The sequence below is a fragment of the Chlorocebus sabaeus genome, chromosome 22 (assembly GCF_047675955.1).
Source record: "Chlorocebus sabaeus isolate Y175 chromosome 22, mChlSab1.0.hap1, whole genome shotgun sequence".
Lineage (NCBI taxonomy): Eukaryota > Metazoa > Chordata > Mammalia > Primates > Cercopithecidae > Chlorocebus > Chlorocebus sabaeus.
Genome location: NC_132925.1, coordinates 92,857,982 through 92,882,993, shown reverse-complemented (window position 1 = coordinate 92,882,993; position 25,012 = coordinate 92,857,982). Strand labels below are relative to the sequence as shown.

The 25,012-nt window shown below is 59.8% G+C and overlaps 2 protein-coding genes across 6 annotated transcripts in view; both read left to right on the top strand.

Annotated features, from left to right (window-relative positions):
* NBEAL2 (neurobeachin like 2) overlaps positions 1 to 21,378 on the top strand; it is a 29,465-nt gene extending 8,087 nt beyond the window's left edge. For 2 of the 4 annotated variants that reach the window (XM_007984006.3, XM_073010264.1), the window contains exons 2-54: positions 261 to 349; positions 434 to 562; positions 677 to 758; positions 852 to 973; positions 1,103 to 1,185; positions 2,814 to 2,899; positions 3,001 to 3,283; positions 3,435 to 3,541; positions 4,071 to 4,151; positions 5,530 to 5,613; positions 6,044 to 6,142; positions 6,620 to 7,221; positions 7,302 to 7,434; positions 7,520 to 7,639; positions 7,862 to 8,183; positions 8,343 to 8,425; positions 8,545 to 8,637; positions 8,850 to 9,024; positions 9,152 to 9,285; positions 9,666 to 9,825; positions 10,062 to 10,164; positions 10,361 to 10,523; positions 10,605 to 10,763; positions 10,961 to 11,120; positions 11,275 to 11,360; positions 11,534 to 12,049; positions 12,640 to 12,818; positions 12,918 to 13,077; positions 13,328 to 13,465; positions 13,559 to 13,918; positions 14,000 to 14,149; positions 14,274 to 14,431; positions 14,586 to 14,710; positions 14,803 to 14,938; positions 15,430 to 15,590; positions 15,691 to 16,007; positions 16,108 to 16,203; positions 16,591 to 16,715; positions 16,800 to 16,940; positions 17,108 to 17,238; positions 17,357 to 17,466; positions 17,565 to 17,682; positions 17,784 to 17,881; positions 17,952 to 18,068; positions 18,691 to 18,780; positions 18,867 to 18,976; positions 19,151 to 19,323; positions 19,428 to 19,522; positions 19,741 to 19,857; positions 19,954 to 20,112; positions 20,191 to 20,339; positions 20,676 to 20,811; positions 20,896 to 21,378. In XM_007984006.3, coding sequence (XP_007982197.3) covers positions 261 to 349; positions 434 to 562; positions 677 to 758; positions 852 to 973; positions 1,103 to 1,185; positions 2,814 to 2,899; positions 3,001 to 3,283; positions 3,435 to 3,541; positions 4,071 to 4,151; positions 5,530 to 5,613; positions 6,044 to 6,142; positions 6,620 to 7,221; positions 7,302 to 7,434; positions 7,520 to 7,639; positions 7,862 to 8,183; positions 8,343 to 8,425; positions 8,545 to 8,637; positions 8,850 to 9,024; positions 9,152 to 9,285; positions 9,666 to 9,825; positions 10,062 to 10,164; positions 10,361 to 10,523; positions 10,605 to 10,763; positions 10,961 to 11,120; positions 11,275 to 11,360; positions 11,534 to 12,049; positions 12,640 to 12,818; positions 12,918 to 13,077; positions 13,328 to 13,465; positions 13,559 to 13,918; positions 14,000 to 14,149; positions 14,274 to 14,431; positions 14,586 to 14,710; positions 14,803 to 14,938; positions 15,430 to 15,590; positions 15,691 to 16,007; positions 16,108 to 16,203; positions 16,591 to 16,715; positions 16,800 to 16,940; positions 17,108 to 17,238; positions 17,357 to 17,466; positions 17,565 to 17,682; positions 17,784 to 17,881; positions 17,952 to 18,068; positions 18,691 to 18,780; positions 18,867 to 18,976; positions 19,151 to 19,323; positions 19,428 to 19,522; positions 19,741 to 19,857; positions 19,954 to 20,112; positions 20,191 to 20,339; positions 20,676 to 20,811; positions 20,896 to 20,997 — 8,205 coding nt within the window. In that variant the 3' untranslated portion in view covers positions 20,998 to 21,378. The remainder of the gene's footprint in view (positions 1 to 260; positions 350 to 433; positions 563 to 676; positions 759 to 851; positions 974 to 1,102; positions 1,186 to 2,813; positions 2,900 to 3,000; positions 3,284 to 3,434; positions 3,542 to 4,070; positions 4,152 to 5,529; positions 5,614 to 6,043; positions 6,143 to 6,619; positions 7,222 to 7,301; positions 7,435 to 7,519; positions 7,640 to 7,861; positions 8,184 to 8,342; positions 8,426 to 8,544; positions 8,638 to 8,849; positions 9,025 to 9,151; positions 9,286 to 9,665; positions 9,826 to 10,061; positions 10,165 to 10,360; positions 10,524 to 10,604; positions 10,764 to 10,960; positions 11,121 to 11,274; positions 11,361 to 11,533; positions 12,050 to 12,639; positions 12,819 to 12,917; positions 13,078 to 13,327; positions 13,466 to 13,558; positions 13,919 to 13,999; positions 14,150 to 14,273; positions 14,432 to 14,585; positions 14,711 to 14,802; positions 14,939 to 15,429; positions 15,591 to 15,690; positions 16,008 to 16,107; positions 16,204 to 16,590; positions 16,716 to 16,799; positions 16,941 to 17,107; positions 17,239 to 17,356; positions 17,467 to 17,564; positions 17,683 to 17,783; positions 17,882 to 17,951; positions 18,069 to 18,690; positions 18,781 to 18,866; positions 18,977 to 19,150; positions 19,324 to 19,427; positions 19,523 to 19,740; positions 19,858 to 19,953; positions 20,113 to 20,190; positions 20,340 to 20,675; positions 20,812 to 20,895) is intronic. The other 2 variants (XM_038004036.2, XM_007984008.3) reach the window with 1 other exon arrangement.
* Positions 21,379 to 21,474: 96 nt separating this feature from the next.
* Positions 21,475 to 25,012, top strand: LOC103227556 (death domain-containing membrane protein NRADD-like). 2 transcript variants are annotated; one of them, XM_073010273.1, is made up of 3 exons: positions 21,475 to 24,060; positions 24,172 to 24,314; positions 24,432 to 25,012. In XM_073010273.1, exons 1-3 carry the CDS (start codon positions 24,045 to 24,047, stop codon positions 24,699 to 24,701), a joined length of 429 nt encoding a protein of 142 aa, XP_072866374.1. In that variant the 5' UTR covers positions 21,475 to 24,044; the 3' UTR covers positions 24,702 to 25,012. The 2 variants fall into 2 exon arrangements, with proteins under 2 accessions (XP_072866374.1, XP_072866372.1); XM_073010271.1 differs by having other exon boundaries at positions 24,429 to 25,012.

Sequence of the window (25,012 nt, the reverse complement as noted above, 5' to 3'; positions counted from 1 at the left end):
GGAGGCTGAGAGAAGCAGTGGGGTGCCTGGAAGAGTGGTCAGTATGTACCTAACTCTCTGATGCTGACCTTCCAATGTCCTGCCCTCCCTCCCCCATCCCTTACTCCCCTCCTCCACACCCACCACTCTGCCTTTAATCCCTTGTCCATGCCCTGTGTCCACCACCATTCATTCTTCACCTCTGTCTACATCCCCTTGTCCCTGCCCTGTTTATTGCACCCCTTCTGCCCCCCACCACTGATCCCCTGCTCTGCCTACAGAAGGACCTGGGTTGCCTGCAGCAGTGGCTGAAGGCCTTCGTAGGTGCCTTCAAGAAGAGCATCTCACTGTCCTCTCTGGAGCCACGAAGGTGAGGCTGGATCTACACAGAGGGCAGGGACAGAGCAGGGAGATTGAGGGGTCCTCAGCACCCATGTCTCCCCTTTCCTTGCAGGCCAGAGGAGGCAGGTGCAGAGGTCCCGCTGCTACCACTGGATGCGCTGCATGTGCTGGCCGAGCAGCTGCACCAGGCCGACCTGGAGGAAGCCCTCCTGCTGCTCAAGCTCTTCATCATTCTGTGCAGGTGTCCCTGTTATCCACTCTACGAGCAGGGGCCTAGAACTGTGGGCCAGAGGGAGCGGGGGCAGGGAGGGGCATGGTATATTATTGTGACCTCTCTCCTCATTGACTCCCCCAGAAACCTGGAGAACATAGAGGCAGGCCGGGGCCAGGTGCTAGTGCCCCGAGTGCTGGCGCTGTTGACCAAGTTGGTGGCGGAGGTGAAGTGGCCTCTACCTTGGGGGGCAGAGGGTACATGCAGGGAGGCAGGCGGTAGCCATGGCAGGGTTAAATTTCTCTCCCCACACCTACAGCTGAAAGGATGCCCACCACCCCAGGACCAAAGGGCACAGTTGGAGAATGTGGCCCTACATGCTCTGCTTCTCTGCGAGGGCCTCTTTGACCCTTACCAGACCTGGCGGCGCCAGCGCAGTGGGTGAGACCCAGCCCAAAAGCAGGGAACCCAGAGGAGGGTGGGGAGAGGATGGCCGTGCTGGGCCCAAGGAGGAGTGAGAGCGGGGAGTGATGAGAGCCGGGCTGATGTACTTGGCCTCACTGCCCCCAGGGAAGTCATCAGCTCCAAGGAGAAGAGCAAATACAAGTTCCCTCCTGCTGCTTTGCCCCAGGAATTCAGTGCCTTCTTCCAAGGTCAGGCCCCGCCCCTACCCCCACTTGGCCCCACCCCCAAACCTAGACCCCTTCCTGTAGTTCCTTGATCCTGCCATACACAGGAACCACTTGGTGGTGGCTGCATGCAGGTCTGGGAGAACCAAAGACTAGGCCGGAGTTTAGGGACAGAGAGAAGAGAAAGGACATCTTGGGCTGGAGTGAGGGCATCCCATCAGGTGGAGGGGTGGGGTCAACCTGCCTACCCAGATTTCTTATCCTCTTTCCCTCCCATCTCCCAGATCCTTCTAGCCACTTGTACCCTACTCTGATCTTAAAACTCTCTGGTCCAATCCCTTTGTCCCCATAGCCTCCACCCACTCTCCACCCATCCTGGAGACACAGTAGGTATCTCCACCTCCTGCTCCCTGGCTGCTGGAGGATCCGATGCCCAGGACAGCTGCAGCCGCCTGTTCACAGGTGGTCCTGTGAACCTGTTCTCCCTAGTGACCCTTCTCCCCTGGGTCCCCTCTCTTCTCTTATTGGAGGGAGACTGGCCAGGACTTTAGATAGGCTCAGGGTGGGATATGGCCTGGACAGAGGTGGGCAGGGTTGTGAGAAGGTGGTGACCTATTGGGATATTAAGTGTCTCAGTGATGCCCCCATGGAGCTGTGGGCCTGGATCTAGAGTTGGGGCAGCAGCTCCAGGAGGGGAGGCACCCCTAGGGAGCTCCCCGCCTTTATTTTCCCATAGCCTGGGTGCTCTTATTAAAACAAACTGGATTTTATTCCTCCTCCCATCGTATCCCTTGATGTCAACCTGACACCCTCAAGATGAAATCCTACTCCTCCCACAGCCTTTCTCTCCACTTGTCCTGCTGCCCAGCCTCGCTTCTCTCCTCTCATTCCCAGACTGCTACCACTGACCCCACCTCAGGGTCTTAGCCCATGCTGTGCCCTCTCCCCTCCAACTGCATTCTCAGGTCTCCCCTCAAAAGCCCCATCCCCAAGGAGGCCTCCCACCCATCCAACCGGAATCAAGCCCCAGCCCTCCTCTTCTTCCTCCCTCAGGCATGTGACCCAGGGCTGGTCTCTTCTGCCCTCTGAGTTTCAGTCCCTGGCCTGGCATCCTGTCCAGCTTTGCTGGCGCAGGGCCAGGTGGGCCTCCTACGTATTAGGCTGTGAAAGCCCCTAGAAGTCCCAAGCAAAGGCATGGGCGTGGGGGAGGTGGCAGCAGTACAGGAGATACAGCAGAATCCCCAGAGCACAGCATGGGAAGCACCAATCGTCACAGGGGCAGAGGGAGCAAGAGATTTGCATCTGAGAAACTAAGCCCTGGTCATCACGGGGAAGAGGAAGGATGTGCTCATGCTGGGGCCCTCACTTTGGCGCTTGAGGATCTAGGAAGCTGGCTAGACTCTCAGGGCTGGGCTATGTCCCCCTTAAGTCCCCCAGAGAAGGGTTGTGTGCCTTTCAGACCCTCTACTATACAGCCATAACTCCTTAGATGCCCCCCAGGGCAAAGCCCAGTCTTATCACTCAGACTGGGTCTTTTACTTGGCCCAGTTCCTTCTCCCCTCCACCCCAGGGCACCCACCTCTTGTGCAGCCCCCTGGGTCCATAGCCCTGCAACCTTGGTGACATTACCCTGCCCACAACCCCCTACCCAGAGAGCCTACAGAATGCAGACCACTTGCCTCCCATACTGCTGTTGCGTCTCATCCACCTCTTCTGCGCCGTCCTCGCTGGAGGAAAGGTAGGCTGGGAGGTGAGCCTGTGGACTAGAGAGCGGCTCTTTCAGCATCTATCTGCTGGGTGCGCCCCTTGCCCACTGCCCATCTGTGTCCACACCTGCAGGAGAACGGGCAGATGGCTGTAAGTGACGGCTCTGTGAAAGGTCTGCTGAGTGTGGTGCGGGGCTGGAGCCATGGGCCAGCCCCAGACCCCCGCCTAGTACCACTGGCTCTAGAGGCACTGGTGGGTGCAGTCCATGTCTTGCATGCCAGCCGCACACCTCCTCGTGGCCCAGAGCTTCGTGCCCTGCTTGAGAGCTACTTCCATGTCCTTAATGCCGACTGGCCAGCTGGTCTGAGCTCAGGCCCCGAAGAGGCCCTGGTCACCCTCCGGGTCAGCATGCTCGGTGGGTATGGGCTCCCAGGCTCTTGGGGAAGGGGCATCATGAGGGAAAAGCCTAAGTGATGATGGAAGGGCCGGATGGGGCAGTATACGAAGGAAGGCTTAAGGCTGCCTAGAGGGGTCTGAGCAGGGCTTGACCCTTGACACTTCTACAGATGCCATCCCCATGATGCTGGCATGTGAAGACCGGCCAGTGCTGCAAGCCACCTTCCTCAGCAACAATTGCTTTGAACACCTCACTCGGCTCATTCAGAACAGCAAGGTGGGTAGGGCCCAGCCTGGGGGTGAGGATCTGGAAGCCAGAGGTTAGGGGAGACATGCATGGGTGCCAGGCTGCGGCTGAGCAAACATGGGCTGGACAGAGTCAGTTGTTTGCAGCTGGTGGGATGACCTGCAGTTCAGTGGGAGGGTCTGGGGCATGGACAAGGGCCCGTCCCTTGGGGCCTCTATAGGACTGGACTTGAGGCTCAGGACAGCTCTGTGCCCCACAGAAGCGGGGCTTGTTATGGAAGGAAGGGAGCTGCTCTAGCGCCTTGTTTCCCTTTCCCTGGCCCCAAGTACAGGGGCTAGAGGAGCACACTACTGCTTTCAGATGCAGTGTCTGCTCCCACCCACTCATCCCCCCGATTGCCCATCTGAGCAGGGCACAGGGGGCTTAGCACCCTACTCTTCCCTAGTGCCAGGCAGGGCACCTGGCAGCTGCTCCTGGTCCTGCTCTAACCCCGCCCTCTCCCATCTTCCTCCTCTCTCTTCTTTGCCTCCTCCACCCTGTGCCTCCCCCTTGCCCACAGCTGTACCTGCAGGCCCGGGCGCCCCCTGAGGGGGACAGTGACCTGGCTACCCGGTTACTGACTGAGCCCAATGTCCAAAAGGTACCATCCTGGGGCTGACCAGCTCAGACACCCCCGGGACTTCCTCTTTAAGCTTTTCCTGCACTATAGCTGGGGGAATGAGCGGAGGTGTGTAAGGCCTGGTGTGGTCTAGCAATGGGTGTGGGTCCTCCATGCTGTCTTGCCTGCCTTCCAAGTCCCCATCCTAGGGAACAGGACAGAAGGTGGTCTATCCCCTGCCTGGTGTTTGATTGGGTGTTGGGGTCTGCCTGTGCCAAGCGGGATGGAACCTTCGAAACTCAACTACCTACCTCATTTCTCAGAAGGGGAGACAGAAGCCCAGACACTCAAGGGTTTGGCTGTAGTCACAGAGAAGGGGGTCTCCCTCATGGTGCCATTTCTTTCTGTAGATTCTTGCACCCACCCTCAGCAGGTCACTGGGTGCCCCCAGCCAGCCCCTGATGATGCGTTCCCTGACTCACCTTGCATGTGGGCTGTAGGCAGCTGCAGGGTGTCAGCTGGCAGCTTCACAGTGGGCACCCTTTCTGGGGGCTCAACCTGTGGGCCGCAACCTCCATAGCCCCTACCCTGGCTCTGTCTTCATGAGGTAACCCTATGTGTTCACTGCACATGGTCATTTTCTGAGAGCTGGCACGTCTATTCATCTGCAAAGCAGGCAGGGCAAAGTGACTTCCCTCTGTTTTTACAGATGAGGACACTGAGGCCTGGAGGGAGAAGACTGATGCCTGAGGTCACTTGGGGAGTCAGGCAAAGTTGGGACCAAAGGCCCCATGGAGCCAAATGTGACCTAGTCCCTGCTGAGAAGCTCTCCAAGCCCTCCCAAACCCTGACCCCCTCAGGGTGGGGCAGGAGAGGGAGCAGCATGCCTCTGGCTGTCAGGTTCAGCCAGGCTGAGCCTCAGTGTCCCCACCTGGATCTAGGGGGAAGGGGCAAGGTGGGACTTAAAGGTCTCGAAGGTTCTTTTGGTAACACCCTGTGATTGATTGTCCCTGAATCTCTGACCCTGTCAATCACTGTGGGTGATGGGGCACTTGCTGGCCTGTCTGTACTCATGTGTCTAGCTTTAGGGAGACAGGTTGCGGGTGGGGCCCTAACTCCACCACAGAAAGGGGGACTGGACGGTGCAGTGAGAGTGTCCACCATTAATCTGTCCCAGTGAGGCCCTTCCCAGCCTTTGTTAGACTGGGTCTTGCTGAGCTGCTCAGAGAGGGCCCTAGGTCATGATAGGGTCACAGCAGTTGGGGCAAGGAGTAGAAGGTCTGGTGCTCCCACAGAGTTGCTGATCTAGCACGTGCCACATGCCCTGGGGTGCTTGGCTCTGCACCTTTTTTACTGCAGGGGGCTGCCAGCTGTGACACCCTGGCCCCTGCCTCTCCTGACGGCCCCTCCCAACCCCAAGGTCCTGGACCAAGACACAGACGCCATTGCAGTCCATGTAGTCAGAGTGCTGACCTGCATCATGAGTGACTCCCCCTCAGCCAAGGTGAGGCTGCTGCACTGCAGCTTTAGTCGGGGTGCGGGGTGGAGTTGAACTGACCATATCCCCAGAACAGGCCTGGCCGGTGGCTATAAACATCCTGTTCCCTGGAGCAAAGCGAGCTGGGAGGTGACTGCGCTGCCCTAAAGCACACTGGGCAGGTGTGGTCGCCAGTCTGTCCTGGGAGCTGCATCTCCTCTATCAGGGCTGGATGGGGAATGGACACTTGTAGACCCACCTCCATCTACAGCCTTCTGAGATGGACTCATGTCCCCCCCATCCCTCTGCAGCCCACTGCCCACCAGTACTGTCACCCAGAGGCAGAGCCACGCAAGGGAACTGCAAAATGTGATGCCCCTCCAGGGTTTCCAGGGAGCCTGAGTTTGCCCTGGGGCACATGTATATGTTCACTTCTTCCCCATACTACCTTACACAGGAGGTGTTTAAGGAGCGCATCGGCTACCCTCACCTGCAGGAGGTTCTGCAGAGCCATGGTCCCCCCACCCATCGGCTGTTGCAAGAGCTGCTCAACATGGTGAGGGAAGGGGCTTGGGACCAGGGTCCCAAAGGCAACCAGAACTGAGTCAGGGTTACCACAGATGGTGAGCTTTCCACCCTGGGGGCCATGTTGACTGCGGCCAGTACATAGTGTGACCTGTAGCCTGGTCATGTCTATCAGTGTCACTGGAATAAGGATTCTGGCCCTGTAGGGATCCTGGAAGCAACTGCATGTTAGCAAGCCCCAGGATTATCTTAGGAACATGCAGTTAGGGGTTAGGCCAACGCAGGCTGAAAACTAAGGTTGAGGGATTAACAGCACTGAAGGATTCTTAGTAGTAGTGATCGTCATCTGTGTCCCTCTGACTTTCCTGAGCCTCACACACAACCTGTGGGCAGGATGGGGTAGATCATGTTGCTGACTGCTGCTGTAGGCAAGTAAATGGAGCCAGAAAGTCCTACTGTTGACAGGGTGCCACAACTGACCAGGGACTGTTATTCTGTCCACCCACAGGCTGTGGAGGGTGACCACAGCTTGTGCCCACCTCCACCAATCCGCAACGAGCAGCCGATACTGGTGCTGGTGCAGTGGCTGCCGTCATTGCCCACCGCTGAGCTGCGGCTCTTCCTAGCACAACGCCTCAGGTGGCTCTATGACAGCTGCCCTGCCAGCCGTGCCACCTGTGTGCAGGCAGGCCTGGTGGGCTGCCTGTTGGAGACACTCAGCACAGGGCTAGCCCTGGAGGCCCGCTGCCAAGAGCAACTGCTGGCACTGCTACAAGCACTGGGCCGTGTATCAATAAGGCCCATGGAGCTGCGTCACCTGCTGCGCCCTCCGCCAGGATTGGACTCGGGACCAGGTGGAGCTGAGGCTGGAAAGGCCCGACACGCAGGTGCTGTCATCCGTTCATTATCAGGCATGGCCAGGCACCAGGGCCCTGCACGAGCTCTACGCTACTTTGACCTCACGCCCAGCATGGCAGGCATCATGGTACCCCCTGTGCAGCGATGGCCAGGGCCTGGCTTCACCTTTCATGCCTGGCTCTGTCTGCACCCCATGGATATAGCACCTACCCCTGCCCCCACCCGACCACTCCAGCGAAAGCAGCTGTACAGGTGGGTGACTGCCAGGGGCCGGGGACCTCCTACCAGGGTGAGCAGGAACAAGCAGACATAACTGGCTCGCCTGCCCCCAGCTTCTTCACCAGCAGCGGCTCAGGGTTTGAGGCCTTCTTCACGGCGGCCGGGACCCTGGTGGTGGCTGTGTGCACACGGAAGGAGTACTTGACCATGAGTTTGCCTGAAGTGTCCTTTGCCGACTCTGCCTGGGTGAGACCCCATCCTTCTCATGTGGCCCAGTAGAGAGAGGGGTGCTGAGTCCCAAGTATGGCCTAACATAAGGCTTCTGTTCTAGCACTGTGTGGCTATCGTCCACGTGCCTGGGCGCCGGCCCTTCAGCCAGAACCTGGTCCATGTCTACAAGGATGGCCATCTGGTCAAGACAGCACCCCTTCGCTGCCCCTCCCTCAGTGAGGTGTGCCAAGCAAGGTTTGGGGAGGCCTTGGATAGATGGGGGGACTTGGAACACAGTGGGCAGGGTGTGGCCTGGAGCCCTTGTGTCCTGTGCTGCCCCATAGGCCTTGGACTTTAGCCACTGGGGTCCATGCAGCCATGGGGGTCACTGTGAGGAACTGCATGTAGGCGGAGCCCCAGATTCTGCTGTGACCTGACTGCTCCCCCAACCCCGGTCCCACAGCCTTTCTCCTCCTGCTGTATCGGCTCCGCTGGGCACCGCACAACGACCACCACCACGGGGCTGCCCATGCCACCAGTCCCCACCACCCTGGCCTACACTCACCCTGCCCTCACCCGCTCCCAGTCAGTCCCAGCCTCCACGGGGCTTGGCTGGGGGTCCGGGCTGGTGGCCCCCCTGCAGGAGGGCAGCATCGACTCTACCCTCGCAGGCACCCAGGACACTCGGTGGGGCAGTCCCACGTCCCTGGAGGGTGAGCTGGGGACTGTGGCCATCTTTCACGAAGCCCTGCAGGCGACGGCTCTGTGGACCCTGTGCACCCTGGGTATGCAGCATCCTTCATCTCTGCCCCAGCCCCAGGCCAGAAGCTAGGGGTCCAGGGGTGAGAAGGCATCTCTGGGGGTCTCTCCTCTGGTCAGGCAGGCTCTGGACGGGGTTTGGCCAGAGGCCTAGCAAGGTCTGAAGCCCCCTTCCCACCTCCCAGGGCCCAATGAGACGGCACCCTTCAAGCCTGAGGGGGAGCTGCATGAGCTCAGCACCAGGCTGCTCCTCCATTACTCACCTCAGGTATTTGGGGGCCCCAGGGGAGTGGTTGGCTTGATTGTGCTACTTCCCGGCTCCCACACTGTGCCTGCCACCCCCTCCTCCCTCTGACCCTGGCTGCCTGCCCATTCCCCTGTCCCTAGGCTTGTAAGAACAACATTTGCCTGGACCTGTCCCCCAGTCATGGGCTTGATGGGCGCCTGACGGGCCACAGAGTGGAGACCTGGGATGTGAAGGTCTGTGAGCACATGTGGGTGGTGTGTGCAGGAGGCATGAACATGGGGCACATGTGTGTTTGGAGTCAGGTGGGGAGCAGTGCTGTGCCTGGGGAGGGTTTGGACAGTCCAGCTCGAGAGAGCAAAACTTCCCTTGTGGGTGGTCTGCTGGGGTGGAGCAGGGCAGGAAACTGACTGGAAGGCCCCCCTCACTGCCATCCTCCTTCCCCCAGGATGTGGTGAACTGCGTTGGGGGTATGGGTGCCCTCCTGCCCCTGCTGGAGCGAGTAGCTGCACAGCCCAAAGAGGCTGAGGCAAGTCCAGCTGAAACCCATGACCTCGTGGGTCCTGAACTGACCTCTGGCCACAAAACCCAGGGCCTGGTTCTCCCATTGGGTAAATCTTCAGGTAAGTGTTCCTGGTGCCTATGTTATGGGGCGGGAATCTTGGCATGGTAGGGGGGTGGAATGCCCAAGGTCTCCTGGCCACTGGCAGGCCCTTGACGCACCTCTGTCCCCTTCCTGGTGGCTGGCAGAGGAACGGATGGAAAGGAACGCAGTGGCTGCTTTTCTGCTGATGCTGCGGAACTTCCTTCAGGGTCACATGGTGAACCAAGAGAGCCTGGTGCAGTGCCAGGGGCCTGCCATCATCGGGGCCCTCCTGCGAAAGGTAGGGCCTGGTGGGGCACGCATGGGGGATTAGGGATATGGTCAGCCTGTCTGACCGAGGGGACTGAGTGGGGAACCTGCTGCCCTGTCAGTCATGGAGAACCTCCTGGGAGGGTTGATACTTGAGTGGGCCCTGAAAGGCCGAGCAGGGTTGGATCTGGAAGATTTGGAGAAAGGCCCAGCACAGGTTGGGGTGGGGACCCGCACAGCAGGCAGGAGGCTTGCGTGTCAGAGGCGGCAGGGAGCCCCCAAAGGGTTCTGAGCAGGTGGGTGGCCATGTCTGTGGCCGTCATGGCTGTGCAGGGAAGGGTGGCAGCTGAGAAGTTCAGACAGCAGGTGGGCAGAGCCTGAGCCCTCACTCCAGCTCCTGTCTCACCCCAGGTCCCCAGCTGGGCCATGGACATGAACGTGCTCATGTCTGCCCAGCTGCTGATGGAGCAAGTGGCGGCTGAGGGCAGCGGGCCCCTCCTGTACCTACTCTACCAGCATTTGCTCTTCAACTTTCACCTCTGGACCCTCAGTGACTTCGCTGTGCGCCTCGGTAGGTGTGAGGACCTGAGCAAGGGGCTGGCCATAGGGTGGCTGAGCACTGAGAAGTTAGAACCTTGCTCTGGGGGATCTGAGGGAGTCACCTGATAGGAATCCAGAATGCCATGGGGTGGCTGAGGGGACTATGACCCTGCCCTGGAAGTCTGACAGGCGCATGGCCCTGGCCTGGAGGATCTGAAGGGCCCAGCTCAGCCTAGTGGCCTGAGCCTCCTGCTCATTCCTGCTCAGGCCACATCCAGTACATGTCCAGCATAGTTCGGGAGCACAGACAGAAGCTGCGGAAGAAGTACGGCGTCCAGTTTATCCTGGATGCTCTGCGCACCCACTACAGGTGAGGCCAGTGGGGCCAGATGGGCCATGGGGGGCTGACGCTGACACGGTGGCCTCTGGCCTTGGGGACTGGGCGATGCGTTTACCTGACTCACCTGCCCACCCTCCCTCCCCGTCTCTCCCCCTCTCTCCCCCTCTCTCCCCCTCTCTCCCCACCTTTCTCTGGACCTGGCTGGGTGTGCCTGCTGACCTGCCAGCCCGCAGCGGGAGCGCCCCCTGGCTGCTGACGACCTACGCACCGTGCAGACCTCCCTCCTGGGCCTGGCAAGGGAGTTCCTGGTGCGGAGCCTCTCAGCAGATGACGTGCAGGTCACGCAGATCATGCTGAACTTTTTGGCAGCCACAGGTGATGATGGCCAGGTAGGCTGGAGGTTGGGGAAGGGGAGGCTTGGGTGAGGGGGGCATGGGGGCCTGGCACAGTGTGAGACTCTGCATCCCCAGGTGGTGGGTGCGCTGGACCTGCTGCTAGCCCTGCTGCACGGTTCCCTGGCGCAGGAGTCCTTGGCTATCTTTCTGTTGGAGCCAGGGAACCTCGAAGTGCTGCTGGCCCTGCTAGTGCGGCCAGGGTCACTGCCCCTGCTGCCCGATCGAGTCTGCAAGGTACACCCAGCCCATCCCCTCCCCTGGCATCCCATTCACTGGGGCCCCTGCCTGGGGTTCAGGGAGGTACAGCAGGCCTTGGGCCAGCAGATGAAGCTGCCTTCAAGGGCCTCTTGAGCCACACACCTGCACGGTGACTTCCCCTCCTACAGTAACTCCTTCCACATGATGACAGTCCTCCGATGACCCCCACACAGATCCTGCGCAGACTGCAGCAGAACGAGCGGCTACCTGAGCGGAGCCGCCAGCGCCTCCGGCTGCGGGAGTGTGGTCTCCAGGGTCTGATTGCCTGCTTGCCTGAGGGGACTGTTTCCCCCCAGCTCTGCCAGGGCCTCTACAAGCTGTTCCTGGGGGCAGGTACACCTGGTTACAGCCAAGTGGAGGGGGTGACATGTCAGAAAAACAGGGCAAGCAGGCAGGAAGAAGGAAGGTAGTGGCATAGGGGCCAGGGCTGGGCCCCACCCCTCCTAGTCGGGTCAGTCCCTCAGGTCCCCCCAACCCATCCCCCCAGATTGCCTGAACCTCTCAGATCTGCTGGCTGTGGTACAGCTGTCCCTCCAGGCTGACCTCAGCGTTCGCCTAGACATCTGTCGCCAGGTGAGCATGAGATGTAAAAGCTTTGAGGGAGGGGGAGGGCGGCTTCTACCCTCTGGCCTTCACCTTGCCTGTCTCATGAGGGGGTCTCTGGAGCCCTCCCCTGCAAAGGCCCCGGATGAGGGTCTGGGGCAGGCAGTTGGATGTGTCCTCACGTGCTGTGCTCTTGCCTGCAGCTCTTCCACCTCATCTATGGACAGCCAGATATAGTGCGCCTTCTGGCCCGACAGGCTGGCTGGCAGGATGTGCTGACCCGGCTATATGTCCTGGAGGCTGCCACAGCTGGCAGTCCCCCTCCTTCTTCCCCAGAGTCACCCACCTCCCCCAAGCCAGCCCCACCCAAGCCACCCACTGAGTCACCTGCTGAGCCTTCAGATGTCTTCCTGCCCTCAGAGGCACCCTGCCCTGACCCTGATGGCTTTTACCATGCTCTCTCCCCATTCTGCATGCCCTTTGACCTGGGCCTGGAACGGTCTAGCGTAGGATCAGGCAACACTGCTGGTGGTGGCGGCAGCAGTGGTACTCTTACTCCAGCCAGCCAGCCTGGCACTCCTTCCCCACTGGATGGGCCGAGGCCCTTTTCTGCTGCCCCTGGCCGCCACAGCTCCAGTCTCTCCAATGTGCTGGAGGACGGCAGCCTCCCAGAGCCCACCATTAGCGGGGATGATACCTCGAACACCAGCAACCCACAGGTGAGATGGGCCCACCCTGTGCCACTGCATGGTACCCACGGGAGGACACTTCTGTTACACAGGGCTGGCAGTGTAGCCTCTCCAAAGGTGTGGCCCTGTCTGACCAAGGTTGCACTGCCAGTCAGGCCTGTGCTGTCCCATCATAGCTCTCATCTGCAGTTGTGTTCCCAGAGGGCTCCTGGAACAGGGCGAGTCATGACGAGCCAGAGTGGCTGACACCAGCCAGGCTTCAGAAGGGCCCTCAAGAGAGCCTGTAGGGCAGAGACCTCAGAGGGTCCAAGGGCAGCAAACGCCAATGGCCCTGCCCTGGGCTTCTGGGTTTGGGGATGGGCCTCTGCTCATTCTATGTGAACTGCCTCATCTCTTCTTGGGAGTCTGGCGAGACCCCAGGATTCTGCCTGGAACTCAGGTAGTAGCTGAGACCCCTAAACTGTTCTTCCAGGCCCTTAGTGCCAGGCTCACTGTTAGCCAAATGCTCTGCCACCTGGGTGGCTACCCCAGGAGGGGTGCTGACTGGGGATGGATGGGCATCAGCCTGATTCCCTCTGCGGCCCAGAACCCATGCCCACATCACCCACCTGTGCCCACAGCAAACCTCTGAGGAAGAGTTGTGCAATCTGCTCACCAACGTGCTGTTCTCGGTGACGTGGCGTGGTGTGGAAGGCAGCAATGAGGCTGCCTGGCGGGAGCGTGGCCAGGTTTTCTCGGTGCTCACCCAGCTGGGGGCCTCAGCCACACTTGTGCGCCCACCAGACTGCATCAAGCGCAGGTGAGAGGGCAAGTCTGGAGCGGGAGGGGCTTCAGGGAGCCTCGGGGGAAGGAAAGAAGACAGTCAGGTAGACCCTTGAGTTCTCCACTCACCCACCAGCCTCCTGGAGATGATGCTGGAGTCAGCCCTGACCGACATCAAGGAGGCCCCCATGGGGGTCCTGACCAGCCTCACCCAGCAGGTGCTTTGGCTGCTGCGTCTGCTGCAGGACTTCCTGTGTGCTGAAGGCCATGGTAACCAGGAACTGTGGAGTGAGAAGGTGCGGCCCCTCAGAGAGGCGTGAGCCACATGAACACTCAGGTTCACGCAAGGCTGCAGGGATCTGGTCTGGGAGGTGGATGGGTACACGTGCGCAGTTGTGGGTACATCAGCATGAATGCCTGTGAGCGTGGACTTGCCTGTGTGCACAAACCCTACCTGGCCCCCAGCGCAAACTTTACTTTGCTCTCTTTCCATGGACTCCTGGCCTCCCCTGGTGATGTCTGTTGGGAACCTGTTGTCTGTGGCAGCTCTTTGAAGGTGTATGCAGCCTACTTGATCGCCTGGGAGCCTGGCCCCACCTGGCCAACGGCACAGCTGATCTCCGTGAGATGGCACAGATTGGCCTGCGGCTTGTGCTTGGCTACATCCTGCTGGAAGACCCACAGGTGAGCACAGGGTGAGCATGGGGGCAGGGGGCATGGGAGGTGTGGGGAGGTCCAAGAGTGGCTGGGTGCCACTCAACTCTCTTGCACCCACAGCTGCATGCCCAGGCCTACGTGAGATTGCACATGCTGCTACAGACTGCAGTGCCAGCCCGCCGCGAGGAAGCCTGCTATGTGCTCTCCAAGCTGGAGGCTGCACTGGGGCGGGCGCTGAACACCTCTTCCTCCGAGTCAGCCACTGATAAGGCAGGGCCCCCACCTGCAGCCACAGCAGCTGCAGAGCGCTGCTCCTGGCTGGTGCCGCTGGTACGCACGCTGCTAGACCGTGCCTATGAGCCGCTGGGGCTGCAGTGGGGACTACCCTCCCTGCCACCCACCAATGGCAGCCCCACCTTCTTTGAAGACTTCCAGGCTTTTTGTGCCACAGCCGAATGGCGCCACTTCATCGACAAACAGGTGCCTGGAGGTGGGGCCCAGGAAGAGGAGTGGGGACTGGGGCCCCCATCGAGCACTGTTCTCCTCTGACCAATCCTCCAGGTGCAGCCAACCATGTCCCAGTTTGAAATGGACACGTATGCTAAGAGCCACGACCTTATGTCAGGTTTCTGGAATGCCTGCTATGATATGCTCATGAGCAGTGGGCAGCGGCGCCAGCGGGAGCGTGCCCAGAGTCGTCGGGCCTTCCAGGTGTGCCACAGGGGTGGGGATGGGAAACTGATCCACACATGTGCCCAGGAGATGGCTCACAAGGTGGAGAAATAGGGGTAGGACAGGCAGCAGCCAGGGGACTGACCTATTTCCCCCACCCCAGGAGCTGGTGCTGGAACCTGCGCAGAGGCGGGCGCGCCTGGAGGGGCTGCGCTACACGGCAGCGCTGAAGCAGCAGGCAGCGCAGCACTCCACAGCCCTGCTGCACTGGGGCACGCTGTGGCGCCAGCTCGCCAGCTCATGTGGGGCATGGGCGCTGAGGTGGGCCGGGCTTGAGGCAGCGTCACTGTGGAGGGGTGGGGCTTGGGAGGGAGGGGGTCACTTGGAACCCCAGACTGCCTTTGGGGTGAGGCCAGGGAGGGATGGGGGTGTCTACAGCCTTCTACCGACCCATGACCTGGGGGGCATTCTGCAGGGACCCTCCCACCCTCCGCTGGAAACTGTCCAGCGCTGAGACATACTCACGCATGCGTCTGAAGCTGGTGCCCAACCATCACTTCGACCCTCACCTGGAAGCCAGTGCCCTCCGTGACAATCTGGGTGAGGGAGTGTGCTGAGCTGGGTCCGCCCAACTCAATTGTCCCGTGTCCCATCCTGCCTTGCTTCATCTGAATACCCTTGGCCCATTGCAGGTGAGGTTCCCCTGACACCCACCGAGGAGGCCTCGCTGCCTCTGGCAGTGACCAAAGAGGCCAAAGTGAGCACCCCACCCGAGGAGCTGCAGGAGGACCAGCTCGGCGAAGATGAGCTGGCTGAGCTGGAGACCCCGTGAGTGGGGCCCTGGAGAGATCGGACTGGGGTGGTGGGCAAGGGGTCTGCTCCAGTGTGTGCATGCCTCTGTGGGATCAACTCCCTCTTCTGCTGCCCGACTACATCCCCCTGAAGGGACTGTCCAAAGCCAGATGGGGGGTGGGAAAGTCTCCTAACAGGGCTGAGTTGCTCTTTTAACAGCCAGGCACCCGAGGACAGCACTGAGAAACAAACCAGAGCGGGAAGGGGGCCCAGGGAGTGGGCAGGGGCTGGGTGAGGGGAGCAGGGGACAACGGTTGGCATCCTGGCAAAATATTCAGAAGCCTAGTGGGTGGCAGGCTGGGGACAGGGGCTGGGACCAGTAGGTTCTGGACCCTAGACAGGCCCTCCCCATCTCTGGGAGTCATGAGAGTATATACCCCATGACTCAATGGCACTTGGATGCCCTTTGGGCTTGTGAAGAAGGGGGTCCCAGAGCCTAGAGCCTGAGGTGGGTTGCTGGTCTTTAGGATGGAGGCAGCAGAACTGGATGAGCAGCGTGAGAAGCTGGTGCTGTCGGCTGAGTGCCAGCTGGTGACGGTAGTGGCCGTGGTCCCAGGGCTGCTGGAGGTCACCACACAGAATGTGTACTTCTACGATGGCAGCACTGAGCGTGTCGAAACTGAGGAGGGTGCGTCCTGGTGGTGTGGGTTGGGAAGATGGCAGGGAATGGCTGAGGTCTGGGTGGGCCTGGGGTGAGTGACTCCTGTACCTGCTGTTCCTCCCCATAGGCATTGGCTATGATTTCCGGCGCCCACTGGCCCAGCTGCGTGAGGTCCACCTGCGGCGTTTCAACCTGCGCCGTTCAGCACTTGAGCTCTTCTTTATCGATCAGGCCAACTACTTCCTCAACTTCCCATGCAAGGTGGGCACGACCCCAGCCTCATCTCCTAGCCAGACTCCCAGGCCCCAGCCTGGCCCCATCCCACCACACACCCAGGTACGGAACCAGGTGTACTCGTGGCTCCTGCGCCTACGGCCCCCCTCTCAAGGCTACCTAAGCAGCCGCTCCCCCCAGGAGATGCTGCGTGCCTCAGGCCTTACACAGGTGAGAGCCCGGAGTGTGAGGGATATGAAGTTGGGACCCTGAATCAGGGGGCAGTGCTGGACAGCCCACCTGGCTCACATCTTGATTGCCCCATCTCCAGAAATGGGTACAGCGTGAGATATCCAACTTCGAGTACTTGATGCAACTCAACACCATTGCGGGGCGGACCTACAATGACCTGTCTCAGTACCCTGTGGTGAGGGCCTCACTCTGCACCCCTCCACCCCTGCCCCTCTGACCTATCAGCCCTTGGTTCCCCCAAGTGTAGGTACCTGCCAGTGGGCCAAGCCCTGAGCTTGGTCCTGGGTAGGTGTGCCAATGAAGAGCTGGCCTCTGTTCCCTGCCAACCCCCAGAGGTCCCCAGCCTCACTACCTTCCCCTCCCCACCTAGCCTCTATTCCTCAAAAGGAATCCTGTTCCAGGACAGTCTGTCTTGCTCCCCTGTGACCCCTCTAAGTGGTGCTCCCCCAACCTGTGGGCAGGTTCTGTACCCGCCTTCTTGAGGGTGAGGGTGAGGGCAGGGCAGGGTGGGCTGGTAGGCCATCAGGGCCCTCATGCAGCCCCTGCTCGGGTGGGCGGCCAGTTCCCCTGGGTCCTGCAGGACTACGTGTCCCCAACCCTGGACCTCAGCAACCCAGCCGTCTTCCGGGACCTGTCTAAGCCCATCGGTGTGGTGAACCCCAAGCATGCCCAGCTCGTGAGGGAGAAGTGAGCATGCGGGCAGGGCTGGGCTTAGCGGGTAGGGAAAGGCGAGGGGAGGGCTTCTGCTGACGTGTCCAACTGTGGCCCCAGGTATGAAAGCTTTGAGGACCCAGCAGGGACCATTGACAAGTTCCACTATGGCACCCACTACTCCAATGCAGCAGGCGTGATGCACTACCTTATCCGCGTGGAGCCCTTCACCTCCCTGCACGTCCAGCTGCAGAGTGGCCGGTACGGCCCAGGGGCTGGTGGGCAGACTCGGGGGCAGACAAGGGGAGGAGGCTGGTCCTCCCCACATCCTGGGCCCACCCTTGGCTCCCTTCTTCCCTCCAGCCACAGCATCTCCCTCCCTGTTCCCATTCTCCCCACCTCACCTTGGCCCCATGCCCCTCCCCCAGCTTTGACTGCTCCGACCGGCAGTTCCACTCAGTGGCGGCAGCCTGGCAGGCACGTCTGGAGAGCCCCGCCGATGTGAAGGAGCTCATCCCAGAATTCTTCTACTTTCCTGACTTCCTGGAGAACCAGAACGGTAGGTGTGAGGCGCTGGCACTGGAGCGGGCAGGTGTGGGGATGGAGAGCAGATGGTGGAGTGGCCAGGGGGCAGTTGGGATGGACAGGGAGACAGCTGACGCAGTCCTTTGTGCCAGGTTTTGACCTGGGCTGTCTCCAGCTAACCAACGAGAAGGTGGGCGATGTAGTGCTGCCCCCGTGGGCCAGCTCTCCTGAGGACTTCATCCAGCAGCACCGCCAGGCTCTGGTGAGGAAGCAACCACAGGCAAATGGCAGGCAGCCGGGGTTCTGAAGGTCATGGGGGGTCAGCCGTCCCTGCACTGATTGCTGCCTCCCTACTCCCAGGAGTCGGAGTATGTGTCTGCCCACCTGCACGAGTGGATCGACCTCATCTTTGGCTACAAGCAGCGGGGGCCAGCTGCCGAGGAGGCCCTCAATGTCTTCTATTACTGCACCTATGAGGGTGGGCAGTGTGCTGGACTCTAGTTGGGGCCAGGACAAAATCAGGAGGGGTGGATGCAGAGGGCACGTAGGGAGCCCTGACTGCTCTGCCTACCTTCCCAGGGGCTGTAGACCTGGACCATGTGACAGATGAGCGGGAACGGAAGGCTCTGGAGGGTATTATCAGCAACTTTGGGCAGACTCCCTGTCAGCTGCTGAAGGTAAAGCCAGCTTAGAGGATAGTGGCCAGGGATGCCCATGCCATGGTGCTGACCAGCCACTTGCCCACAGGAGCCACATCCAACTCGGCTGTCAGCTGAGGAAGCAGCCCATCGCCTTGCACGCCTGGACACTAACTCACCTAGCATCTTCCAGCACCTGGACCAACTCAAGGCATTCTTTGCAGAGGTGAGAGGAAGACAGGACCTCAACTTTATATTATGTGAAATGGGTTTAACCCTACTGTCCTTACCAACCACTTGGGGCAGATGGGAATCCTAATCAAGGTCACTGATTTCAAAGCACCTTAGAAAATGAGCTAAACATGGGAAGAGTACGGGGGCAGGAGGGGTGCCCTCCTCATCAGGGCCAGGATAAAGTGTTGACTCACCTAACAAGCTCTGAAAGCCTTAGGGAGATCAGGAGGGAGGAGATCTGTCCTTGGACCCCTTCCATCGCCTTCCTAGGCAGGAACATTCCTGAATGTTGCCCCCAGGCCTGACTTTTTTTTAGGTTTCCCTCTCTTCCTGCCTTTGGGCTAGGGGGACAAGGAGTAACAGGGTGGGAGGACCAAGGTTGAAACTAAGCGTGATACTCTGGAAGCATCTTCCATGTCTGCCCCAGCTTCTCACCCACTTTCTGAGATGCCCTCCTAAAGTCTCTGCCTGTTGCTTGGAGGGGCCTCTGCATCTGTGATACCTACTCCGTGACCCCTGGGGACTGAGGGTAAAGGAAGGGATGATGCTTCAGGGAGAAGATAGTGTAATCTGATAGTACTCAGGCATAGCTAGGCCTGCCCTTGTCCCTGCAGGTCGTCAGTGATGGTGTACCCCTGGTGCTAGCTCTGGTCCCCCACCGGCAGCCCCACTCCTTCATCACCCAGGGTTCCCCAGACCTGTTGGTAAGTGCATTGTGCAGAGCCCTAGCTCAGCTCCACTCCCCCTCTGCCTCTGCCACAAACCCATCTCTGCCCCCTCCTGCCTTCAGGTGACCGTGAGTGCCAGTGGGCTGCTGGGTACCCACAGCTGGTTGCCCTATGACCGCAACATAAGCAACTACTTCAGCTTCAGCAAAGACCCCACCCTGGGCAGCCACAAGTAGGACAGAGGGCTGTGGGTGGGGTGGGCTACAAATGCTCTGCACCCTGAATTATTCCTCTCCCTAATCGGAATGTAGGCCAGCTGCAGGGGAAAGGTCTGACCAGGCTCCCTGAGGGCCTGGGTCTCTTCCATGTGGCCTGGCCTCACTTGCCATCCCCCTCACTGGGTCAGGACGCAGCGACTGCTGAGTGGCCCATGGGTGCCAGACAGTGGTGTGAGCGGACAAGCACTGGCAGTGGCCCCTGACGGAAAGCTGCTATTCAGCGGTGGCCACTGGGATGGCAGCCTGCGAGTGACTGCACTATCCCGTGGCAAGCTGTTGAGCCAGCTCAGCCGCCACCTTGGTATGAACAGCCTTGGAGGCACGCAGGTATGGGGCCGGGTTCTGAGGCTGGCCAGGGCGGATGTGATTCCTCCATTTTGCCTGTACCCTCCCCTTCCCGTGCAGATGTAGTAACCTGCCTTGCACTGGACACCTGTGGCATCTACCTCATCTCAGGCTCCCGGGACACCACATGCATGGTGTGGCGGCTCCTGCATCAGGTGTGCCTGATGGGCAGCTCTGTGGGGTCCCCATAGCCCAGACCTACAGCCCATCCGTCCCTCGGTGGCCTTCCAGTCCTGCCCTCCTGTCTTTCCCTTCCCTTTGCTACCATGAGCAAGTCGGGGGTTCCATGACCCTCCAGCTCTCTAGTCTTGGACAAGGCCTTCGTTTCCTGAGCCTCAGGGGCCAGTCCTAAGCCAACCCTGGTCATCCACAGGGTGGTCTGTCAGTAGGCCTGGCACCAAAGCCTGTGCAGGTCCTGTATGGGCATGGGGCTGCAGTGAGCTGTGTGGCCATCAACACTGAACTTGACATGGCTGTGTCTGGATCTGAGGTGTGTGTATGCATGTGCCCTGGGGAGGGTGAGTTTGCTGGACAATCCCCCTGGAGCCCAGATTCCTGCCCAGGACCCTAAGTTGCCTTCCTGCAGGATGGAACTGTGATCATACACACTGTACGCCGTGGCCAGTTTGTGGCAGCACTACAGCCTCCGAGTGCCTCAGTGCCTGGACCTATTTTCCACCTGGCATTGGGGTCTGAAGGCCAGATTGTGGTACAGAGCTCAGCGTGGGAACGTCCTGGGGCCCAGGTATGGGGAAGGGGTACCCAGCAAAGATGGAGGGGCAGTTGGGATCCTGTGCTTGCTGACACTCCCTGCTTCTTCCAGGTCACCTACTCCTTGCACCTGTATTCGGTCAATGGGAAGTTGCGGGCTTCACTGCCCCTGGTAGAGCAGCCTACAGCCCTGACGGTGACAGAGGACTTTGTGTTGCTGGGCACCGCCCAGTGCGCCCTGCACATCCTCCAACTAAACACGTAAGCCCCCCCCCCATTTATGAGTTCATGGCCCCTGAAGGTTGTGGTCATTGGTGTAGAATAAAGTGGGGGGGATTCCCCCTAGGAATCCACACACCATACATGTTTGTGGGCACATATTTCAAGGTTTGTTACCTGTCCCCTCATCTTCCCATAGGGAGGTCTTGCCCTGGGCCTCCGCTTAGCCACAGTTGTGGGAGATTTCTTTGTGTATAAAAGTTTCAATTTAGCCATCCTTAAAATGAGGACAGAGAGGGTATATGGGATAAGGGATATCTGCTGGTCGCAAAGCCCCCTTGCAGTCGCAAGTTGGTGTATATCCCCTCTCCCTTCCAGACTGCTCCCGGCCGCGCCTCCCCTGCCCATGAAGGTGGCCATCCGCAGCGTGGCCGTGACCAAGGAGCGCAGCCACGTGCTGGTGGGCCTGGAGGACGGCAAGCTCATCGTGGTGGGCGCCGGGCAGCCTTCTGAGGTGAGGATGGGGCGGGGGTGGGGAGGCCCCTCGAACGGGGCGGGGCGCAGCGCGGCGGTCCCAGCTGACCCTTACGCCCACCAGGTGCGCAGCAGCCAGTTCGCGCGGAAGCTGTGGCGGTCCTCGCGGCGGATCTCCCAGGTGTCCTCGGGAGAGACAGAATACAACCCTGCTGAGGCGCGCTGAACCTGGCCCGTCCGGCTGCTCGGGCCCCGCCCCCGACGGGCTTGGCCCGGAAGGCCCCGCCCAAAAGTCGGCGGGAACACCCCGGGGTGGGCCGCCCAGGGGGTGGGCGGGGCCCCACCCTACCCAGCTCAGGGATTGGCGGGCGATGTTACTCCCTCAGGGATTGGCGGGCGGAAGTCCCGCCCCTCGCCGGCTGAGGGGCAGCCCTGAGAGTCAGCGCTGGCGTCTGCGGCCGTAGCAGCACTTTTTGCACAATCTGGGGCTGGGTTCCCCGGCTTCCAAGTCCCCGTTTCGCCACAGCACGAGGGCCGCCTGTGGCCTTAATTCCTAACGGCGGCCCCGGTTCTCCCTTATCGGCAATAAACCTAGCCTAGTTTTGTAGCTGCTCTGTCTTCGACTGTGCGTGCGCGCGCGACGTCTCGGACTGCCGTAGCCACGGTCCCAGGGTCGCGGTCTCAGTCTGGCCTGGCTCGCGTTCCCTTGGCCTGTGACCCCCTCTGGGCTCACTCGTCCCCCTCCGCGTGGCCGTCGCTGAACTGGGGCCTCAGTTTCCCCGGCCGTGCAGCCCCTGCCCCACATCTCGCCCCGGCTCGTGGTTTCCCCAAGATTTCATCTCTTCATCCGGTCTCCCTCGTACGCCATTCGTCCAAGACCGCAACCTGGCCAGGCGTCCCGCAAGCGCGTTTGCATTCCTTCGCCGGGCGGGGGCGACAACACCTGAGGCCGCGCCCCTCCAGCTTGGCCCTGCCCCCTCATTGTCTTGCCTACTTCTTGGGCCGCCTTGTGGCGCCGCTGTGGTCGCGAGGTTGGGGTTGGGGGCCAGAACCACCGCAGAGACTCCACGTTGTCTTCTCGGAGGGCTCGGTCGTGCCCTGCTGAGTGGATCCATCCTGGCGGCCACCGGTCAGGAGGAGTTAGGGGCAGAGCCCTTGCTGAGTGGAGGGAGCCGGGGGCTGCCTCTCTGTCCCCCATCTCCAGACTCGTGATCCTGCAGGTGTTGTGTGTGCTGATGTCGGCAAGTCAGGGTGGTGTGGGTGTGCAGGGTGGTTGCATTGTGTGTGCGTATTCGTGGGCCTGGAGACGGATGGGAGGTGGGAAGGGTTCCGTCCCCGCTGCTCTGAGTGGGCTGGGCGGAAGCCAGTCCTGTCTGCTGCTGCGTCCTGGTCACAAGCCTATCGACCATCCAGGATCTTGCAGGGTCCCTTAATGTAAGTGACACAAATGTACACACCCCACATGTGGCAAGGGCCACCAGGTCGCACACACTTGGCCACAGCACTGTGTTGCTGACTTAGCCATACACATGGGGACATGGTGTGGGATAGACTGGTACCCAATATGTGGTGGTGGATACTGGGGAGTTGGAGGGCCTTCCCGGGTGTCTCCTCCATTCCTTGTCTCCAGGCAAGCTCTCCTTAGTCTAGACGAGGAGCTTCTCTTCCTCAAACCTCAGGAAGTGGGTCCCATCAGATTCAGCCCTATAGGATCCAGGTAGGACTGAGTCTCAGGCCCTCTCTGAATTTCTGGATGAAGTAGGATCAACTAGGGGATCTCTGGGCCCGTATCCTCCATTCCCTTGCTGAACCCACCAAGGTAGCATTCCACCCAGTTCCTGATCAGGAGAGGGCTGGACACTGACCCTTGAGGAAGGACTGCAAGCATGGTCACTGCAGAAAGTCCTCCTGCCTTGGGGCTTCAGGATGTTGGGTTCCTGAACTATAGCTGAAAAGCCTGGCAGTGAGCCTCCCACTGGCCAGTACGTCTCTCCAGCCTGGTTCTGGCTAAGATGGAGCTAGAAGGCATGTCTCCCCTATCCTCCCTACCATCCCTGGACTCAGACCAAGTGTTTCGCAACATCTTTGAGACAGGGTGGTTTCCAACCTGTTTTCCCTCCTGAACTGTACCTGACCCTTCTAACTTTGGCCAGCTCTGTCACCTCCACCCCATCTGACACAGGAGGAAACTGGTCCAGCGCTAGAGTGAATCAGGTTGAAGTGAGAAAAGGGGGACAGACTACCCCAAGGGACTGCCAACCTCAGGCCTGGAGATTTCCCCCATATTCCTGCACACAGCCCTTTTTGGACTGAGAGAAGCAGCTCCCAGCTCCAACAACTCTAGCCACAGCAAAGGCCTGACCTATGTGGGTAAGCATCCCTTGATTCACATCATGGGCACCAGGCAGGCTGAGAGGTACCCCAAGTGAGTAGGTCACACCCAAGTCCAGCCACAGGTTCTGGAGTCTCTCAGATCCTGTGTACCCTGACTGCACTAGATCGGGAGGACAAGTCGCTTCCAGGCAGAAGAAAGCAACAACACTTCCTTTCCAGTTCAGCTTTATTTTGCAAACATTTACAAGGCCTCCTTTGCACAGAGATGCTTGTGGGGACCACATGAATCAATGTGCCCTCACAGTCCAGACTTGGTGGCAGAGACAGGACACAAGTGCCATGGTAGACAGTGCCATGGTCTTTCTTCCTGTGCCCTGGATAATTGGATGAAAAAAAATTGGATTTAGTGCTGTGGTAGACAGGAGGTGCAAATGGACCCCCAAAAGGAAGAGATCAAGGAAGTCTTCCCAGAGTAGAAGATTCTTGCCAATATGCCAGATGGAGAACGGAGATTGGCAAGAGCAGAAGTCTGGAAGGTTATGAGAACAGGGTAGGAAGGACAAGGTGTCCAGAGTGGTAAGCAAAGGGGAAGTAGATGAAAATGGAAAAATAGGCCAGACAGCTCCTGATGCTGTGGTATAAGCTTTTGACTCTACATAGTAGGGACCACTGGCTTCAAACCTTTTCGGCAACAAAGTTTAGGTGAGGCTACCCAGGGACCCTAGCCTTGGTTCCTTGCTCCTGACCTGATCTGTCTTTTCTTCCACAGGTAAGATCCTGAGGAGGCAGGAGAGGGACAGGGAAGGAGTATGGGTAGGGGCAGGGGGAGCCCTGTACCCCAATACTTCCCCTTTCCTCCTGGAGCCTCCAGTGTCTCAGGCAGCATCATCCCAGTCTACTGTACCCTCCTGGCCACTGTGGTCCTCGGTCTGCTTGCCTATGTGGCCTTCAAGTGGTAGGTGGTGTGGGCACTGCCTTGTGGCACCCCCTTCCCTGTCTGGACTCCCAACCAATTCCCCGTCTTGAAGGTGGGGGCAGGTCGGTAGGTCTCCCTTTCTCCCCACAGCTGGCGCTCACACAGACGAAGACAGCAGCTGGCCAAAGCTCGAACTGCAGAGCTGGGAGGTCTCAACAAGGACCAGATGCATGGGGATAGCAGTGTCTTCCTGGACTCTCCTAGCAGTCTGGAGCCCTGTGCCTCCAACCAGGGTGAGCCCCTTTCCCAGAACTGCCTCACCACCCAGCCCTTGTGTGGTCCTCGTATCTCTTGCCTCAGGACCACATCCTGAGCTTGGGTGCCAACTTTACCTTGATCTCCCTCAGCAGCACCAGGAGAAAGTGGAGCGGCTGCTAGAGGTGTCAGTTGAAACTGACAAGGGCTGGCGGGGACTGGCAGACCATCTGGGCTACCAGGCTGAGGCTGTAGAAATCATGGCCCAAGGCCAGGTGCGAGCCTACACACTGCTGAGGGACTGGGCTGTCCAAGAAGGCAGTGGCGCCACCCACAAGGTGCTAGAGAATGCCCTGGTTGCCATGGGCCAGGAAGATGCGGTCCAGGTCCTGGGCCCCCAAGCTGAGGGCTGCTCTGTGGCATGAGTGCTGCCTCCATAGCCTGGCTCCTCGGAGCCTGCTCTGGTGCTCCCGTACCCCCATCTCATGTATCTTTCCCTTCATGGGCTTCCTGGGGTTGCTGGGCTCAGCCTGCTCTGTTCTGGAGAAGAAAACCGAAGATCCAGCCACCATTCACTTCCCCTCACCCACCCATCCCCTCCAGAAGAGGCCCCAGGATATGGTAGGGAAGTGGGCAGTGAGGAGTGGTCCTGCTCTTTGGATCCCTACTCCACCTCCTCTTAAGCCTCAGCTGGTTTTGCTACTTTTGTAACCCGTATTAAAGGTGGTTCGGACTT

Bases quoted from the DNA above. Each gene is read 5' to 3' on its own strand.
- LOC103227556 (XM_073010271.1), top strand. The intron at 24,315-24,428 runs GTGAGCCCCTTT...GATCTCCCTCAG, and splicing joins GCCCTGTGCCTCCAACCAGG to CAGCACCAGGAGAAAGTGGA.